Below are 20511 nucleotides of genomic sequence, written 5' to 3'. Positions count from 1 at the left end.
GGATGATTTGGATATGTTTGTGACTTGCTGTATTTTCTCTCGTCCTTTCTTGCTGTATAGACCAAACTAGTTACAATTTTGTACTTGTTCATTTGTCTTTTTTTTTAATTTGATGTTACTGAGTTTTGGACCCTTTTTCAGTTTCCTAGGCTTACTTTTAATTCTAACTCTGTCCTTTCAAGCACTATCGGCTTTTATCAGTCTGGTGTCACAGATTTTTACATACTATGCTGTTGCCCAGATAGCAGACAGGAGTAGCGAGCTGAGCTGGGTCGGTGGCAGACCTCTGGGGGATTCTGTTTGACAGCTGCTGTTTTACTGGAGCGTTTGTATCAGTTCTATACCCAACTCATAGCATACTGCATATACATCTTTTTAGCATAGTTTTTGAAGAGTGCCATGTGGAATAATGCTAAAAGCTCTACGAGGCTGATACTTATTGCCAGAAGCCCTTGGAGGGATGGGCAGCTGCTAAGATTTTGGGTGGGATTATTTTCTGTTAATGATTGAGAATCTGAGAGCCTGTTATTTTATTGAGCCCTTGGACATTTCTGGATTTACTATACAAATAGTAAAACTTTTTAAAACCAGAAGGATCACTGAAGAATAACTGCTATGATATTCTCTATATTCACCTTTGTGTAAACACATTAACAGGTAATAGGTTACAGGTACAGTGTTTAGTAGCGATACAGTTTTCTTTCTGTTCAGTAAGGTCTCTTTAACTTTGAGTCTGGATAACTATGAACTCACCAACATTACAGAAAATGCAGTGTTGTATTAAGTATAGATTTAGACATGCCAGTTTTCCCTCTTCCAAATGTTTAGCAATAATCCCAGTGGAAAGGTGTATTAATTGTAATACACTTTTATAATTAAGACTTCCTACTAATAAAAAGATGTTTTCTTTAACAGGCAGCCCCTTTGGTTTGAAAAATGCATCAAATCTTCGGCCTTTAAATCTTCTACAGGTAATTGATATACTTGGACACAATACTAATCATAACTTCTTAATTTTCTTTAGACACCTGTTTAGTTTTGCTCACTGCGTTGCCCCCAACAGATCTTTGCAGCCAGTTCATCAGATGTAGCATTAGCTGCAAATTTTAATCACTTAGTTTACAACAAAGCAGCTAGTTCTTAGTAACAATCTAAAAATGCTGACATCTGAATGCAAGAGATTAATCCTAAACTACAAACTTCTACTTTCAGGATTTGCCTAAGCTTTTATTGCAACTCATTCTTTAAACTGAAATTGTTGTTATTATTCTTTTCAAAGTACAAAACAGTACCATAGAATCACTCGGGTTAACACACATAAGGCCTAAAAGCTGAGCTGAACATGCACAGGTAGGTGCAGGAATAGTTTTGAAAGAGCTTCTGGTAATGGAAGTACAAGTTTATGTAAGATAGGGAGTTTGCAAGGTCTTTTAATGTTTTCTTTCCATTAAGCATACATACAAATGCAAACATGAGCTAGAGTTGTTTGCATTGTCAGAGCTCCATTTAAAAGCAGAACAGAGAGTGTTTGTGGAACTGGATCTTGAAGTCAGCTGGAAGTTACAGGTGCACAAGTGCAGCTTCAGTATTCCACAAGTGCTGCACCATGCTTCAAAGAAATTAATACCGGTAAAAGATGAGCTGTAGCTTTGCTATTTCCTCCTCCCACTCTTGTACACACTCTGGAAATATGGAAAAGAGCAGGCATGGGAGACACTTATGCCAGAGCAGAGCTCTTCTATAAAATAAATGCTTGTGTATGCGTGATTCCATATTGAATCAAGACTGTTTCACTTTAGCATTTTGTTTACATCAGACCATGATGATGCCTTCTTAATGTGTAGTATTTTGGTCAAGTTTACCTAGATCTTAGTGGCATTACTTCATATGGTTATTCTAAAGAACCACCACAACTGCTGGAAATGCACCAGCTCAGAACAGGGGTTTTTGTTGTTTTTTTTAATGACTGATAAGCCATGCAGTTTGCTTAAATCTTTTATATACTACTTTGTTTCCCCACTTGATGAATCAATGCATGATTTCATTTCTAGAAGACACTGTAATTCAATACCCTTTGACTTCAGTAGACTCTAGATCAGACTCCATTGTTTCCATTTGGGGGATTACTGTGAGGACTACTCTAGTCTGAAAATTTTAAAAGCAGGGTTTCTATTTTTTATGAAATTAAGGAGAGTGTGGCACAGTATGAACATATGAATGTAAATTTCAGAAGTTTCCCATTTTGGTTGATTAGGACCTTTGCACATGGATGGTTTCAGGTGTCACCTGAAGACTTTGTGGTTGGGACAGGAAATGTCATAAGATGACAACCGTGAACTGCAGCCTCTGCTGACTGCAGAGGAGGTGATGGGACTTCTGCTGGGTGACAGGCATAGTGCCATTTCTGCCAAAACAGCTATCTTGGGGCATTCAGCATCGGTTTGCTCTACTTTATAGTGACTACATTATAGCCTATATCTACATGTGTAAGAAGATATAGAATTAAATGTTTTGAAATGGCACTTCAAAAGTTTGCCTTCACATGGGCTTTATTTACTTATTCATTGATACTGAAGTTTGGTAATAAGGATCAAGCTTTTCATTTTTGCTAGGGGTCTGACCAAGGTCCATCCAGTCAAGACCAGGCATTATCTGCCCAACAAGCTGCTGTAATTAACCTGACTGGAGTAGGGAATTTTATGCAACCTCAAGCCACAGGTATGTGCTTGCTGAGCCTCCTTTTGCAGTTAAGTGTGTATCTTGATAAATTCACACTGAAATGAAGTTTGGTCTTGCGTCAGATCAGAACAATTGACTATTTATTATCAGCACATAAATTATACAAGAAGCAGTGAGCTTTTACTTTCAAAGCATGCACTTTTCTGCTTTGTTTGGCAGTTAAGTGTAGTAAATTGATTATATCATGTGAAAAGAAGACATGCTTGATATGAAAGTACAGGGAACTTCTATGCCAAACTTCATTGAGGAATGTTTAACTGTGTGCTTAACATCCAGTATGAGAAACCTCTTGTGTCTCCACAAGCACTTCATAATCTAAGTATGTTCTAACTAACAGAGTATGCATATCATAAATACTTGATTCTGTGCTGTTTCCAGTTTGACTCTGAAGCAAGTTCTATTGATCCCCCTTTTCTGTTTAACACTCTATTCCTGTGTCTTCCTTCCCCAACCCTGACCTCTCTGACCTGCCTGCTTTCCCCTTCTCCTTCCTTAGTGTTGTCTCAGCTTGGCTCTGCTGTGAACAGACCTGGGCAAAGCCTTCCTCAGCAGAGACTCCAGCTCTCTTCTGCCTTACAACAGCAACAACAAGCCTTGCAGCAGCAGCAGCAACAGATACAAGTAATCCAGCAACTTCACTCTGACTGTGTTTAAAAAAAAAAATACAATTCTTAGCTCCAAAACCAACAACCTTGCCCCTTTGACTTAAAAAAAAAAAAAAAAAAACTAAAAAATTCATAATGTCTTTATGGTCTTGCAAATGGAAAAAACATGCATTTTGGCAAACTATGTCATGAAAGATGTGAAATCTATGGTTCTCTCAGCTTGGAGCACTGAATTTATTTTTATTCATTTAAGCCATCCACCTTCCTGATTTGCTAACATTCAAGGAGTGCTTGTGGCACATACCGAAATAAGCTCTGCCAGGTGCCAATAGATACCACATCAGCATGAATGTAAGCACCTGTGAGTTCAAATGTAGCACTGCTACATTCAGTGCATGAAAGCAACAGCTCTGACAAAGCATTCCTTTAGCATCCTGTCATTCAGATGCTTTATAATAATATTTACATTTTTTTAGCAGAGTCTCCTCTTTGTGATACATACAGAAAATACATACAATGCCCACACTAAGAAGATATTGTGTTAAGAATGTACACTATGTAACCCAAACATTCACTGAAGTTGCTGAGTTACTGCAGTTACTGCAATGGAGAGAAAGGGCAAAGGAACAAATCTGTCCAAGTACACGTGTAACCCGTTAGATATGCCCTCAAGCCGCAGGCTTCTGTGCCACTGGTGCTGCTTGACTGTACTCCGTACGTGGTGCATTCCTTCTGTCAGCCTGGTGCTTCCTCAGTTTTTCCCTTTCCATTCCCCCCCCTTTCCTCTCATTCTTCTGACATGAAAAGTAGCTTTATAGTCAACACTAACAAACTTTTTCTCTTCGTTCTCCTTCATGGCAGCAGTTGCGATTCTTGCAGCATCAAATGGCTATGGCAGCAGCAGCAGCAGCACAAGCAGCTCACCTGCATCATCAACAGCATTCAGGCAGCCACTCAAAAAGTAAAAGGAAAAGAGGCACATCAGCCTCTCCAAAATCCTGATAATTGCCTTCCCCCCACCCCTCCAAAGAAAATGACTTAGAGGGGACTTTTTTTTCAGGTTAAAAAGGAGAAAGCTTAAAAACAAGTGTTTTATATTACTGGTGGAAAATGAATTTTTGACATTACACTGAAATAAATGAACTGTGTTTGGAAGCCAACCCTACAGAGCTTAGAGATTTCATCTATAAAGCAGCTAGTTTGGTTTCCTTAAGTCACTTAATTTTTTTAACAGAATGTTTTATCTTGTATTTTTACTACTCAGCAGCATTGTATATAGTATAAGGGTGAAAAACATTTTAGAAAAAATGAACTTTGTAAATGTAGTATTGGTATTTGTTTATTTAGTATAAAAGGTTTGTGAACACTGTAACAAATACAATTTTTACAAATCCATTTTTGAAAAGATCTCTCTCTTTGTTCATTTGGGCGTTATGCTTTTTATTACTTTGTCTATCAGCTTCTTTACTTCTTTGTGTCTTGTAATTGCTCTGGTGATACAGTCCTGAAGCTTGGCTCCTGTAAGAGGACTTCCACCTAAAAATTCAAGGCAACAGTTTGATTTTCTATTTACACTACAGTTATGTATCTCTAAATGTGTTTTCCAAATGAGAGTATTAAGTAATACAGTAATTCCCATGACCAACAACTTTGGTCAACACCTGGGGAGCATGCAGCAACCTCAACTCTAGCCTGAGGAAAATAAAACAAAACCTGAAGGTATAGCAGAAGATATACTCAAAAATCTGTCCTTTGTTTATGTGGGTCAAGCTGTGACTTCTTAACTTTAAGACTATTTCAGCTGGAAGGGACCTACAACTTCAGTCATGCCACCTTCTTCAAAATTAATTTCAAGAGCAAGTCGTTTCAAGCAAACAGCCTGTTACCATAAAGCACCCACATTTTACAAAGAAAAGCAGGTACATAACATACAGGTCAATAAAAAATTATCATCTCCATAGGCTCCTGTGCAATAAACGTGAAAGTACCTGGTTTGTGGACAGAACACAGTTTGTCTTCATCATCAGTTACAATAGTTACTGTTCCAGTTGCTAAGTCTTCTTCTTCAGCAGTTGGATCAACAATGAGTAATGTGCTTGTGAAAGAAAAATATATGCAGGCACATTAGTATAGGTTGCTTAAAAAATGAACAAAAAATGAAGTGGGAGATTCTACATATTCAAGTAGGTATGTCTGTTAAAATACTAACCGTTGAAAATACACCTTTATGCCCAGGGTAGATGGATTTGAAACCTACATATTGCAGGAAAATGCCATTAAACTGCTATTTGCAATATGCAGTCATTTATTTCATAGTTATGCAAAGAAAATGGCATTGTTTTTAGTTGTAGGCTGCACTAATCTCTGCTAGAACTTAAGGCAAAATTCATTTCCAATGATAAATTCACCAAAGTAATTTTCACTTTGTTATCTGAGAACTCTTAACACCACTTAGACTGGAATAGTTAGCAAATGGATTTACTGGGTTGCTTAAGGCAGCCAAAATAAGCTGTTGTACATCACATGATGCAGATCATTAAAAGAGATTCAATATATTGTTATTTTTTAACCACTTAATAAGTTAAAAATGGAGCAAACTAACGGAAAAAGAACAAAGAGGATCTAAATTATAAGCCAACTTTGCACAAGAAAAACTTGAGCTTATAAAAAGCCGAACAACCACCGTTCAGCTTTAGTTTCTTTAGAAAATAATTTTAAAAATCACTATCATTATAGACTTTTGGCTGAAGTACAGGTATCCTGACAGGAAAGACTAACTGAAGCTTTCATGAAGCATCAGTTTACACCATTAAACTAAAATTTAGTATGGATGTAATCAAACTTGATTTAGCATCTGGAGTACACCTATGCTAAGTGATGTATATGGCAAGTTCGCGGGGGGGGGCGCAGTAGCGAGGCTACAGAAGCTGATTACACAAAATAGAAGGGTAAGCAGCTTTTCAATTTGAACTCCAATACATAACTGAAGTTTTTTTGGGTGATGTAAAACTTCACCAACAGTTTCAGATTGACATTTAATAGCATTAGTGTAACAAAAACATTCTGTAGCTACACTACTCAGAAATATTGCTTTATTAATTCTACCCACTGTGCAGCATCGGCCCTTTGCGTGATGCAGGCAGCTGGCACACATGGAGCGTTCGATGCAGCAGACTGTTTAGGTAGAGGCTGAGTCCAGAGGGGCTGGCGGGGGAGCTGCGCCGTGCTCTGCACCAGTGCTCCTCGCCCAGGGCCACACCACCCAGCAACCATCAAGTTATTTGTATTCGAGGAGGGTTTTTACACAGAAGAAAAACGCCTCTGGCAGACAGAGTATGTAAAGCATTATCATATTTGTAATTTTCTACATTTCAAATGGATACTACCATAAATAACTGCATTTCTTATAAAGAGCAGCAGAACACATATTTAACATACTTGGACTAATGAAGAGCCAGTAAACCATTTCAGGTGAGGAGTCAAGTTATCAGATGTGATTATTTTGAACTCTCATAATCAGATTCTTTACCTACATGAACAATGACTTTAAGAGTTCTGGTCGTACTTCATCTTGGGTAATTATGTTCTCAGTTATCCAGAGGTTCTGTTGTTCTAACTGGACCGTCACTTCCTCTGCTGACTAAATCCTTGGCATGAGCTGTTCAAAAACTACCATCTTTCATATCAGGTATTCACATAGGCTTCCAAAACGTTAACTGCGTTGTTAACATTCTTTCGTCTTAAAGATACTGCAAAAATACAAACCAATACCTATTCCCATACTTTTCAGGGTGTTTTTTAGGTTGGGAACCAGTTCTGCTTTAAGTCACAGGAAGAAGTTGGACAGACTTTGCTTTGTTCTGCCTTCTCATATCACAGAACAGGTCAGTTCAACAAAAGAGTGGACTTAAGATCAGGCGAAATGGCGCTGCCTGAGACTGCACGCTCTGTACTGGCAGAAGGGCAGAAGAAGTGCAGAAACATCACTGGCGGCATCCTCTTGTCTTTCACTTCTACATACACAGTTGTTTTCATAAGTACAAAAGTTACAAACTTACTCATCAAATACAGCAAATGATGTGGCAACTGGATGTTTTCTGATAATCAAAGGATTCTTCTGTTTTAAATTAACTTCTGATAAACCGGTTTCTTCATTTATAGTAACTGATGGCAACTGTACTGAAGAGATGAAGAATGGCAATAGTATAATATCAAACATTGCTGGTTTTAGCAGGACTAGAGATGTCCAAGACTGCAGAAATATTTAAGCTGTTCTTTTACTGTGTTGGTAAGCCACTGAAAACAGACCAGAATAGAGCTTTGGCTACGTTACTCGTGTTCCGTACAAAAAAAATTCTAGAATACAAGGAATATGTTTAGCTTAGAACTACCCATTTGAGAAAGTATAATATTCTCCTCAGGCTAACATTCTGCCCTACGCAAAAACATTTTCTGCTTTCAAAGGGCCAAACAAATACCTTTAGAGTAATATTTAACAAAAAGTACTATTCCCCAACAGCCTGGACATATAAAAATCAGTGCAATCTGACCTTCAGCTGACTCTTGCTCTGACAACCTGTACAGTGTTGGAGACAAGAAAATCAAGAGCAGAGTAATTACAAGAATTCAAAGGCAAGCAACTCAGAAAAGGAGGCCTTGCTGTAAGCTTCCTTTCCTGCTGCCTCTGACATGCACTTACAACCCGCATACCTGTGAATAATCAATCCATACGTTGCATGCATTAAAGCAGTTTTTTCAAACTACAATACATTAAACTAGGAATATTCTGTTGTGACAAATAAGCAATGCCCCAAACAACTTATTCTGCCTACACAAAATACATTAACAAGGTCAGAGCCTGATCTAGACACCAGAGTTGTTTATAACCACTGCTGAAAGATTCGTATCTGACACAGAACACATGGCAGAAGAGCTATTGGTCTTCTAAGAGACCAATAATACACATACAAAAAGATCCTGCTCCCCAGGCATTACACGCCTATGGCATCCATACTGTCATTTCCACTTTACTTTCACATTTTAGTAATACAGCATTCAAATGCCAAGAAAACAGCAGTCTTAAGGAATTGTGAATCAGTTACCTATTCACCATGATTCAAAGCCAACACATTTCTCCAAGCAATGCTAATCTGAGTGTGTCTCTTGCTCCAGAGAAGACTTACCATTTTTTAACGCTGCCAACAAAGCAAAGGCACTGGCATCCAAAATGTTTCCATCATAGTCCAGACATATGATGTCACAGTATAACACCCAAGCAAGCTATCAAAAAAGGTTTGTACATGTGAGATATTACCAGAGTTAAGCAAATGATGCACTATCTAAGAAAATGCTGGGCACATGAACAATGATACTTATTTCTATCATACGCTTTTAACACTTCACCTGTAAACCAAGCTACGAAGACTAAAAAGCAAAAACAACAAAACGACCTATAACCTCAAATGCCTTCTTCAATGTCTCAACACTGTGATCTTGTTAGTACATCCATCTTCATTGAGATACAACTTACCTTGCCACTCGCAATACAGAGATCTTCTTTCGCTATCATCTGTGAACTGAAACAAAACGAGAGAGTAAACCAGTAAACAGAAAATCGTCTTGCAGATTTGTCTGTGATTTAAATGCATTAAGATGATTCTTACTTTTCAATCACATCTGCAATGAACTGGCTTGCTGCTTGAGCCTCTTCACCAGGCGGTCCAGAGCGAAACCTCGTTGAACAGAGGGATGGCAATTCTACATTTGGAACTAGGTAGCAAGAATCATTAGTCATAAACTAAGGAAAGCAAGCAATGGGATACCAAAATAGAAATAAGACAATACACACTCTTAATACCATTTTATGTACTTCAAATGAAAGGCAAGACCAAGAATTTTTCAATCAAGCCTTCCTACTTCTCCCCTCAAAAATAAAGTTATGCATGAATTTGTATTAAAGAACTTGCAGTACTCTGTACTCAGAAACTCCATATTCCATGGAGAAGCACATACTCCCAACCATCATTTTCTGTTTGTAATCCTGCTATGAATAATCATGACCCCACACTAACTCTTAATTGTTATGCATTCTTAAGCGGATCAAGAAACAACAGCATTTTCATCCTGCTGCCTGACTTTACTGGTATGCTATCTGCTTTTCATCAAAAATTAAAACCTGATGCTTTAGACTTGAAGCAAAAACATGCATAAACATCTGTGACAAAAACCTAAGCATAATCAAGTTCACTGACAACAACATACTTCGGAGATGCTTCACGAAAAGGGCATTTAGTCAAAGCTCTCAGTTCCACTGAATTATTTTATCTCAGAAGAAACTCCAAACAGGAGTCAGGATGTACCCCTGTGACTTCTACAGTTTCAAAGAAATAAAGGGGTTTATGTCACTGTTTAACAGTTGAATTTTTTGCCTACTGGAACTTCAAAGTTAAAGTGCCTTTGCACAACCTTGCATGCCACAGTCTTTTACAGGCAAACTACCTTTGCCCTCTAAAGATACAAACTTCCCCCTGTTGCAGGTTTGTTTTCATCCTGGCCTGGAATCAGCGATAAGAAGGCACCTTTACATGGAAAACTCCAAAGCAGAGCAAATTTTGAAATTTCTGAAGTACCACTTCCTATCTGTCAATTTGGAAACTAATTTTAAGGAAAGTAATAGAATTTTACCCAAATTCATTCTTTTAAGAAGTCTTCACACCACATTCAATCTGTCCCACCATTACAGCCTTTTAGCTGAAGAAATACAAGATCTAAGTAGGATCCATACTGAAAAGCTTACCAATATATCCCTTATTAGCAGAATCTGCTGCAGGTGCAGCAAGTTCCTAGAGAAAAAAAAGACAAAAATGAAGAGCTTCTTTCCAGATATTCTATTAATGAATGGTAATTTTCTTCCCAGTTATCAGTACAAGAGCCATTCTTAATCAGTTTCTGCCTCTATTTTTCCTATAGGACAACTCAATACATGGACATGTAATGATTTCTCTGAGTTCATAGCAGGCCAGGAGTAAAGTTGAGGCTATAAGGCACTTAATAGTCTTGCCAACTAATTACCAATGTACTAACTGATCAATATTCAGTGACTCTTAAATTATACAGCTTTTATCTAGAAATAACAAAGACTTGATTTTTGTATATATCTTTCCCCATACACAACACACATCACAAAAATACACGTTCTCAGATTATACAGGTAGGATTAGACAATTAAATTACATCACAGTATCACAGTATGTTTGGGATTGGAAGGGACCTCAAAAGATCATCTAGTCCAATTCCCCTGCTGGAGCAGGAACGCCGAGGTGAGGTCGCACAGGAACATGTCCAGGCGGGTTTTGAATGTCTCCAGAGAAGGAGACTCCACAACCTCCCTGGGCAGCCTGTTCCAGTGCTCTGGCACCCTTACTGAGAAGAAGTTTTTTCTCAAATTTAAGTGGAACCTCTTGTGTTCCAGCTTGATCCCATTACCCCTTGTCCTATCATTGTTTGCCACCGAGAAGAGCCTGGCTCCATCCTCATGGCACTCACCCTTTATATATTTATAAACATTAATAAGGTCACCCCTCAGTCTCCTCCAAACTAAAGAGCCCCAGCTCCCTCAGCCTTTCTTCATAAGGGAGATGCTCCACTCCCTTAATCATCTTTGTTGCCCTACGCTGGACCCTCTCCAGCAGTTCCCTGTCCTTCTGGAACTGAGGGGCCCAGAACTGGACACAATATTCCAGATGTGGTCTCACCAGGGCGGAGTAGAGGAGAAGGAGAACCTCTCTCAATCTACTAACCACTCCCCTTGTAATACAGCCCAGGATGCCATTGGCCTTCCTGGCCACAAGGGCACAGTGCTGGCTCATGGTCATCCTGTTGTCCACCAGGACTCCCAGGTCCCTTTCCCCTACACTGTTCTCTAATATGTAATTTCCCAACTGTGGCAGAATGCAACCCTCCCCCTCCCTCCTTCAGTATGGAAGGAGTAGGCAGATCTCCCTCTTTCTCTGCTATTTGAGGCTAACAGCTTCTTTTGTTTGGCCCAGAGCACCCTGGCTCCTGGGACATTAGCAGAAGGGAGTGCCAAGGCCCACTGAGCCACCCCCAGCGTGGGGGATGTTTGGAGGCTTCAGGGGCACCCACAGACAGTGTGGGGGTGCAGAGAGGCTTCTAGAGTGCCTACAGTCAGATCTGATCAGCCAGTATAAAAACGGGAATCTCGTCGAGACTCCGCCCATTTGCCGCGGGTCTCTTGGAGCACGAGCAAGATGCTGCCGCCGAGAGCCCCCTCCCCGGGATGGAGACTCCGCTTGCCTCGCCGCCACGGGTGTAAGTAAAACTTCTCGCAGGATTGCGAGTATATTTATACTTTCTTGCACATATGCACGTATAACTTTCCGCTCCATATGAGCGCGTGTAAAACTAATCCTTGCAGAATCGCGGGTGTATTTTCTTTCCGTGCACATTTGCACAAGTACTTTATTTCCTCGCACAATCGCGAGTGGCCGCCGAGAGCCCCTTGCACAATCGCAAGTGTATTTTCCTCCTGTGCTTCCACATAAGCACGAGTAGGATTCCGTGCACATTTGCACGTGTAAAATAACCCTCGCAGGACTGCGAGCGTATTATAAATTTACTCTCGCGGAATCGCGAGTGCACACTTTCCGTACTCACTGCGAGTACGTGTATCTCTATAAAAATAATCCCGCACCGTGCTTAGGCAAGTGTGTACTCCTCCGGGACTCGGGGACGGCTCCGGCATTGTTTTGGGTGAAGCCACGTGCATGCACATTGTGGACCGCCTGTTGGTTATATCAGTGGCTGCCCCTCAAATAATCTTCCTCAACTGATATCCGAACCTGTATTTAAGTCACTTTTGGAGTGCTAAAACCCTGTTCCTTGCCGGTCTAATAAAAATTGTTTTTGGACCTTGTTGTCCCTTAAATTGACCTGCGGGGTGCCTCCGTGACACCAACCTATACTGGAACCTGGGGTTGTTCCTGCCCAGATGCAGGACTCTACACTTGCCCTTGTTAAATTTCATTAGGTTATTCCCCGCCCAACTCTCCAGTCTGTCCAGGTCCCGCTGGATGGCAGCACAGCCTTCTGGCATGTCAGCCACCCCTCCCAGCTTAGTGTCATCAGCAAACTTGCTGATAGTACACTCTATTCCCTCGTCTAAATCGTTAATGAATATATTGAATAATACTGGCCCCAGCACTGACCCCTGAGGCACTCCACTAGATACTGGCCTCCAACTAGACTCCGTACCATTGACTACCACTCACTGGCTTCTCTCCTTAAGCCAGTTTGCAACCCACCTCACTACTCTACTGTCTAGACCACACCTCCTCAACTTAGCTGTGAGGATGCTGTGGGAGACTGTGTCAAAGGCTTTACTGAAGTCAAGGTAGACCACATCCACCGCTCTGCCATCATCCATCCACCTTGTTACATATATTAATTTTCATATCTGAAAGTAACTCAGGTGAAAGACTAATTGCAACTACCTGGCATATTATTGTAACTCAGTAGGAGATTAATTCTAAACACAAATGCACTAGTTCAACTAACAGCATAGTTCAAATAAAACCCAACCATACCGCTTTAACTCCACAAATCACTGTTGTATTTCCTAACTTCACCAGGGCAGAACCATCTGCAGTTGTAATTGAACCTGAAAGAGAGACAGTGCTGTTCAATAAAATCCGTTTTAACATTCAAAGGGCCTTAATTAACATCCACCTTCACAAAGTGAATCATTTATACCGAACGCAGGCTAAGCAAAGTCTCAGTGAATCCCAGGTGGGAATACAATCTCTCTATTGAACAGTCAATCACACAGAACAGTTGAGGCTGGAAGGGACAGCTGAACATAGCCCATCTGATCCAACTCCCCTGCTCAAACAGGGCCACCCAAAGCCAGTTGCCCAGGATCACGTCTACATGGCTTTTGAATATCTCCAAGGATGGAGACTCCACAATGTCTCTGGGCAACCAGTTACAGTGCTCCATGCACCTCACAGTAAAAAAAATGTTTCCTCACATTCACAGATGACCTCCTGTGCTTCAGTTTGTGTCTATTGTCTCTGGTCCTGTCAGTGGGCACCACTGGGAAGAGTCTGGCTCTGTCTTCTTTGCACCCTCCCTTAAAGTATTCCTATACATTGATAAGATCCCCCCACAGCGTTCTCTTCTCCAACAAAACAGTCCCAGAACTCTCAGCCTTTCCTCAAAGGAGAGATGCTCCAGTCCCTTCATCATCTTTGTGGACCTTTGTTGGCCCCTCTCATACTGGAGAGCTCAGAAGTGGACACATGTTGTAGAACAGAAGAGATCCACAGCATCAAGTCTGAGCAATAACCAGCAATTATTCCATGGTGGCACACTAACATGTATTTTAAAGTGTTATAAGGCAGGTAAGGTGCTGCTGTTCACTGGTAAGAGGTATCTTGTCTCTGCCTGAGACAGTTGCTCATCAAGCTTAGACAGCTTCTGCTTTGTTCTTTCTCAAGATGCTAGGACAACAATTTTGCACTGGTCAGTATACACCTAACACTGCCTTCAGCATCTATAACATACGCTGCTGATCTGAGAGACGAGCTTCCACGACCACAAAAACTGTGCTGTGCGTACTGGCCCAGGAGTAGAAATTAATAACGATGCTCAAATATACTACTGTACTATGCATTCTCTTTAATGCTTGTTGAAACCATAAATAAAAATCCTTCCTCTTTCTTGTTTCAAAATGCAAGCACCAAGGAAACCAGTTAGCAAGTCATCAGGGCCACTAACTATTGTAATCCAAGACTAATAATATAATAACTCTCCCATTATTATTACTCAAAATAACAACTTGCCTATGTTGACAGTAGTTGCCCGGAATTCACCTAACTCCCTTCCATCAGGTCGACAGTTCTCTTTCTAAACAAAAATTACAAAGTTCAAATTAGAAAACATATCTTATTAAATAACACCAATATTTATGCTATATAAGTTGACATAAAATAGTATTATCTTCTTTTTAGCAGAAATATGCAGTTACAAAAATGCTAGGGAAAAGTCAACCACATTGCAGACAGCTTTTCATCAAATGATATGCAGCTTGTGGTTGGTGGCTCACAAAAAACTATTTTAAAAAATTATTATAATTTATTTATAAAACAAATATAATAGATTGTCTCAAGAGTAAGTACTACAGGCTAGATTCAGAATATCATCCAAGAATGAATAATGACCAATACCTTAAAATCGGAGTTTCTACCCATCTACATTGCTGAGATTTTGCAGATTCCTCTCCCACATCCCTATCTAGTGGAGCTCCTAAGATTAACATTAAAGTGAGCACCTCCCCAAAAAAACCCCAACTTTCAAATACTGTCAGTCAGAAGCTGTATAATACCTGAACCTTAAATTAGAAATTGCACCAATTCACCATCATGGTAGATCTGAAATATTACATCACAACTGCAGTCTTCTCAAAGGCGAAGACTTTAGGTTCAGTTACAAGAACCAAAACTGACTTACACCCATGTGTAAGTCAATGCTACCTTAGTAATGCACAGATTAATTTAACATACCAAAAAGTCAGTGGTTTTCCTTCATAGTTATGGTGAGCAAGATTAGCAGCAATCTTCTCTATTATTTATTTTTATTAGCATCTAAAAGCCTAGTCTGACAAAATTTTGTACTAGACACAAACTTGCATCACCATCTTGGTCAAATTTGGCTTGCATTCCTTTGTAGGCCAACAGAAATACCCATCAAGTTGAACACAGACACAACCTGCTGCAGCATCAATGCAACAGAGAAATGGAAAAACACGTTCTGAAAAGTATGATTGTTTCTTCTCTGTTCACTGAGTTTGTTTTTCCCTTATAGTTTCAGGTTTCCATAGAGGCAAATTAGAAAAGCAGAAGCAAGCACAAAAAAAACTGATTACAAGCAATTTATACAGGCACATCGTGTTTTACTCACCAAAAATCTTCTGTAATATTCCAATGGCTCCACTGTTCTAAAACAAATAGAAAGACAAGTTCATATGTAAGCTCCCAAGTAGGTAAGAGGTGGCATAAAAGATAAGCAAGCACTAACCCACAACAACAAACAATTTGAGAATCAAGATGACTGGCAAAGCGGCTTAGCAATACGGCTACAGAAAGACAAGGAAACTCTAAATTGATCTATGAAAAAGATGGTTTACTACATTCACTTCCAAAATGCTTGTTGCTTACAAAGAGCATACCTGCACATACAACCAACCAGAACTAGCTTTCACCTCAATATTACTATTAAATTCATAAAATCATTTTGCTTGGAAAATACCTTTAAGATCATTTTGAGTCCAACCATAAACATAACACCACCAAACCCATCACTAAACTATGTCCCTAAGTGGCACATCTACACGTCGTTTAAATACCTCCAGGGATGTTGACTCAACCCGGGTAACCTGTTCCAATGCCTGATGACCATTTCAGTGAAAAAAAAATTCCTAATATCCAATCTAAACCTCCCCTGGTGCAACCTGAGGTAATTTCCTGTTGTCCTATCACTTGCTACCTGGCAGAAGAGACCAACACCCTCCATGCTACAAGCTCCTTTCAGGTAGTTGTAGACAGCGATCAGGTCTCCCCTCAGCCTCCTTTTCTCCAAGCTAAACAGCCCCAGTTCCCTCAGCTGCTCCTCATCAGACTGGTGCTCCAGGCCCCTCACCAGCCTGGTTACCCGCCTGTGAACTCTCTCCAGCACCTCAATGTCTTTCTTGTAGTGAGGGGCCCAAAACTGGACACTGAATTTGAGATGCGGCCTCACCAGTGGTGAGTACAGGGGGACGATCACTTCCCTAGTGATCAATTTATAAGGAGTGTTTACTGAGACAAGGGTAGCCCAGGGCCTTACTAATTTCTACGCAGAGCCGTGCAGCCTTAACGCTGAACAAACCCAGCTCGCTCAGCCCCTCCTCGCACCTTTCAGGGCTGCAGCCCGCTCAGCACTCGGCAGCTCCCGCCGGACGTGCCCGGGCCTGCCCCGGGATGACCCAGCGCAGAGCCCGGCGCCGCGGCCGTGAGCCTGAACAGCGGGAGCTCCATGGGAGGACACGACACCCGCTCGCGGCCCGGCCGGTGACGCGGGGTTATCTCTGCCGGCGCCTACCGCAACCCGGACGGCTACCAGCGCTGCCGTAGCGGGAAACAGCACCGCAAAGAAAACGATCACAGCTGCAGAGCACACACCGCAGCCTCCCGGCACACGCTGCTGGGGCCGCGGCGGCAACGGGATAAAGGCCTCAACGGACCCCGCGGCGGCCCTGGCTCGGCGCTCGGGAGTGGGCAGAAGGGCGCCCGCCCGCCACAGGGGACGAAGGGCGGGCGGACACCGCTGCGCCGCGCAAGCAGGCAGAACGGCCGGCAGGCCCCTCACTTACTTGAAAGCCGTCGCCATAGCGGCGCCGCTGCCGTCCCGGATGTGCTGCCGCCTCGTGACTCGGCGGCCGGAAGCCTTTGCTGGTGGCGGCGGCTATAGCGGCGGGGGCGGCGCTGGCGGTCCCGCACCGCCGGGGGGCGCCGGCGGCGGGCGGCGGCACGGCACGGCACGGCACGGCACGGGCCGGGCGGCGCTGAGGCGATCGCTTCCTCGTCGCTGCCGCTGCGCGATCGGGCGCCTCCCCGCCGGCCGCGGGCTATGGCGCTGCCGCTGTCCCTACCCGGCGCCGCGGTGGTGCTGGCGGGCCTGGCCGCCCTCCTCCTGGTCCTGGTGAGAGCCGCGCCGCGGTCCCCGCGGGCCCGGGGGGGCTCCAGGGCGGGGGCGGTACGTGGGGCCGCCCCGTTCCCGCCCCGCTGTGTGGGGCAGGGGCGCTGGGCGGCCCTAGGCTTGCCGGGGGGTGCCCGGCCTGCAGCGGGCCCGGGGAAGGGGCAGGCTGGCCGGCAGCTGGCGGGGCGCTGGTTGTGTCCGGCTTTGTGCCGGGAACGTGTTTTCACAAGGCGTGGCGTGAAACACCTTGTGAATGAGATAAAACCGACGCGTTTCATCCTTGTAGTACCTCTTGTAAAACATCCCGGTAACGCGCTTTCACGGTAACCTGTGGGGAGTCCTGCGCCCTGCTGAGGGACTGGATCACCGTGCAAGTTTGAGACGTTCGACACCTGGGAAGGGAAATTCTGCTGCCCATCAACAGTGCCACGTATGTGGTGTTCCCGAGTGAAAGTACTGGAAAACACACGTTCTACAGATTTGTTTTAGCCATGCATTAAGATCATTAGAGCCTCAGTTTTGGAAGCACGTGTGGCTGGCAGGTCACAAGTAGTGTCATTGATTTCGGTGGCTCTGCAGGGACCAGAGTCGACGCCAGATTGTGTGGTGGAGATGACCTGGGGAAGGGGCAGTGGGACTTGGACCACGTCTTAGAGACACCTGTGTGCTTTGCAGCTGAAAACAGCAACCAATGACGCTGACAGTGGCCAGAGTAGGTGAAATGGAGTAATCAAATGGCATGAGAAGGTTCTGGTCCTGTGTTGTTTGATCAGGGCATGAGGTGCTGTACCAGAGACCCACCTCATTACTGAAAAACACTTGATTGTGCCTTATAGCACATTCGACAGCTAGATAAACCTTTATTAGAATGCTCAGCGATTTTTCTCTTTTCTTTTTCATCACAGGTTGTGATGATTGCTCATGTAACTGCCGTAAAAATGCCAACCCTTCATCGACATGAAGAAGAGAAATTCTTCATAAATGCTGAAGGCCTGAAGGAAGCTGTACCAAGTATACATGATCCTCCTACAAAGGAACTCTCTGTTGTTGTGCCTTCGTACAATGAGGAAGACCGGTGTAAGATTTTTCTTATTTTTGGAAAAAGAAGAAAATCTATCTGTTGTTACTCTAATAATGCAAAGATCATTTTATGTGAGCCGTAGGTTCTGGCAGGCCAGAGTATGTGTCTGATTTTCGGCACAGTTGCCAGAAAACAGTCCAAGTACATTGAATTTCGAAATTAAGACACTGTGTAACTTGATTTCTGTTGCTAAAAATAGCACGAGGCATTTGTAAGAATCCTCTCTATTTTAATGAGGTCCGTCAGGATGGCCGCTCATTGTCCTGGTAAATGCTTTAAGTGAAGAAGTAGAAAAAAGGCTTTTAAAATTTATTTGAGAGCTTCCCACTCTGTAAGGAACAACAGCAGCTTCAGACAAGCAGAAGGATGATTGCATTTGTTTCTGTTTGACTTTTGATTTAACCTGTACATTTAAGTACCTGATACTAAAAACTGAAGGCTTTCAGATGCAATAGAAATAATCAAGCTGTAAAGCTGTACTTGGGATTGATGTGGTAGCACGCTTCGTTCCTTTTCTTGGTGAGTGAAAATACTGAGCTGTTTGGGATTCCATTAAGAGAGATGTTGATGAGTAAAGTGGACCTTTCTCAAGTCCAGTGCATTCCCCACTCCTGTCTCTCATGTACCAATTTTCGGTAAGCAAGGCCTTAATATACTTCATGTGATTTTCATTTAGTTCATTTAGAGGTATAATGATCACATGAGATGTGCTCTGGAATGAGCACACACTGTGAAGACAACCGTAAGATTTGAATATTGGATGCCTTTCCAATCTGCAGATAAATCAGCTGTAAAAGTTGTGTCTGTTTGTTGGCTGGAGCATCATGGCCAGCAGCCTCAGTAGGAGAAGGCGCATTACTGACTGGTGTTAGAAATTCCTCTTGTTGCCTTCTCTGCCAGCTTGCTTAGGTAGAGATTGTCAGTACTGGCTTGTCGGGTCAGTCATGGAGAATGATTCTTTTTCCTTTAGTTATTGGGTAGAGAATTACATGTTTCAGAATGGAAAGCTGGTTCTCTAAAGTAAATGTTTTTATCCTGCCTTACACGTGTGATTTTTTTCCTTGTCTTTTTTGCATTCAGAAAGGACAGGACGCAGAGTTGCAGGTGCTAAGCTCCTTTATTGAAGCTAGTGTTGTATGAACAACAAAATTTGCCCAGCTTTGCATTGTGCTTGTTTTCAGCTTGCTCATGTATGTGCTTTTTGGTGCTTTGCCTGTTATAATCTACTAACCTGACTTCCACCTTTTCTCTAGTGCCTCTTATGATGGATGAAGCTTTGGATTATCTAGAAAAAAGACAGGTATTTTCATTTCACACTCAAAATTTGTCATCTTTGTGTTATGTATGTAATAAGCCAGTTATCCACTGTGTTATTTTGGTATGTATTAAAACAATGTCACTTAGGCACTTAGAAGTAATGCTTATGTTCTTTATCGGTTATTTTTAGACTGGATGCTGGAAGTTATTTTTAAATTAAGTAAAAATTTAATTTACTAGTGTATGATGAAAAATTTTTTCGTGTGTGATATCTCTGCAAGACAGAGATTAAGGATTAACCATGCATTTAGCTTCCCAAACTAAATCATAGTTTGTTTCACTAGTTTTTTAAGGATCTGTTCTTCAATAGGATTTGTTCTTTGGTTAAGAAACCCCTTGTGAAGGTTTGTGGGTTTGGTTTTGTTTGGATTTTCTTAACAGTGATGTTGTTTTGAGCTTTCATCTTTTACAACTAGACTAATTTTTCAGTTCTACATGGTAGCTGAGGAAAACTATGACAAACCAAAGTAATGGAACGGTTACAGAAGATGGCAAAATTTTTTAATTTTAATTGCCATCCTAACAAATTTACTTCATCATATTGATGCCTCTTGGTAAACATGAATGAGTTAAAAACTGCTGGGGAAAAGAGTGCTGATGTTTGGAAGACCTGCTACCTACTTAAGAAATTGAATGAAATGCGTTATTTCTGTTTTTATTTTCAAGAAACGAGATCCTTCCTTCACTTATGAAGTAATAGTGGTTGATGATGGTAGTAAAGATCAAACCACACAGGTAAGAAAAAGAGGTGCATGGATTTTTGTACTGCATTTGTGAAATATAACAATGTTGTGCCTTTACCTTTTGGTACTTGAAGTAGTTGACAGTTAAAATACATGTTTCTGGATACTTTCTGTTGTTGTCATTGCCATTGATTTTCCACATGGTTCTGCATTCTTCTGCTTCAACTTTGGTGTCTGTCACTGTTAATAAAAAGGAAGACTGGCCAACTTGAGGGATTTTTACTGCAGCTTGGAAGATGTTTGAGTTAGCTACTAAAATGAGGGCTGCTTT

At 41.9% G+C, this 20511-nt stretch overlaps 3 protein-coding genes across 30 annotated transcripts in view; 2 read left to right on the top strand and 1 right to left on the bottom strand.

Moving 5' to 3' along the window:
• Positions 1 to 4739, top strand: part of SUPT20H (SPT20 homolog, SAGA complex component) — a 33130-nt gene extending 28391 nt beyond the window's left edge. For 10 of the 24 annotated variants that reach the window (XM_065052163.1, XM_065052099.1, XM_065052130.1 and 7 more), the window contains exons 21-23: positions 916 to 971; positions 2613 to 2718; positions 4206 to 4739. In XM_065052163.1, the coding sequence (XP_064908235.1) occupies positions 916 to 971; positions 2613 to 2718; positions 4206 to 4309 (266 nt within the window). In that variant the 3' untranslated portion in view covers positions 4310 to 4739. Of the gene's footprint in view, positions 1 to 915; positions 972 to 2612; positions 2719 to 3235; positions 3524 to 4205 lie in introns of those variants that run through there. The other 14 variants (XM_065052202.1, XM_065052105.1, XM_065052181.1 and 11 more) reach the window with 5 other exon arrangements.
• EXOSC8 (exosome component 8) lies at positions 4666 to 16933 on the bottom strand. Of its 2 annotated transcripts, XM_065052251.1 has the most exons (12): positions 16774 to 16836; positions 15324 to 15360; positions 14591 to 14669; positions 14207 to 14270; positions 12950 to 13023; positions 10141 to 10186; positions 9008 to 9113; positions 8875 to 8920; positions 8528 to 8624; positions 7403 to 7523; positions 5333 to 5439; positions 4666 to 4880 (listed from the first exon to the last, which is right to left on the bottom strand). In XM_065052251.1, exons 3-12 carry the CDS (start codon positions 14612 to 14614, stop codon positions 4765 to 4767), a joined length of 801 nt encoding a protein of 266 aa, XP_064908323.1. In that variant the 5' UTR covers positions 14615 to 14669; positions 15324 to 15360; positions 16774 to 16836; the 3' UTR covers positions 4666 to 4764. The 2 variants fall into 2 exon arrangements, with proteins under 2 accessions (XP_064908323.1, XP_064908318.1); XM_065052246.1 differs by lacking the exon at positions 14591 to 14669 and having other exon boundaries at positions 16774 to 16933.
• ALG5 (ALG5 dolichyl-phosphate beta-glucosyltransferase) overlaps positions 16867 to 20511 on the top strand; it is a 25874-nt gene continuing 22229 nt past the window's right edge. For 3 of the 4 annotated variants that reach the window (XM_065052236.1, XM_065052228.1, XM_065052221.1), the window contains exons 1-4: positions 16867 to 17102; positions 18005 to 18176; positions 19434 to 19480; positions 20164 to 20232. In XM_065052236.1, coding sequence (XP_064908308.1) covers positions 17031 to 17102; positions 18005 to 18176; positions 19434 to 19480; positions 20164 to 20232 — 360 coding nt within the window. In that variant the 5' untranslated portion in view covers positions 16867 to 17030. Of the gene's footprint in view, positions 17103 to 17215; positions 17530 to 18004; positions 18177 to 19433; positions 19481 to 20163; positions 20233 to 20511 lie in introns of those variants that run through there. The other variant, XM_021300502.2, reaches the window with a different exon arrangement.

Source organism: Columba livia, chromosome 1 (assembly GCF_036013475.1).
Source record: "Columba livia isolate bColLiv1 breed racing homer chromosome 1, bColLiv1.pat.W.v2, whole genome shotgun sequence".
Taxonomy (NCBI): domain Eukaryota; kingdom Metazoa; phylum Chordata; class Aves; order Columbiformes; family Columbidae; genus Columba; species Columba livia.
The sequence above is the reverse complement of the archived record's forward strand: the minus strand, read 5'-3'. Positions and strand labels throughout refer to the sequence as shown.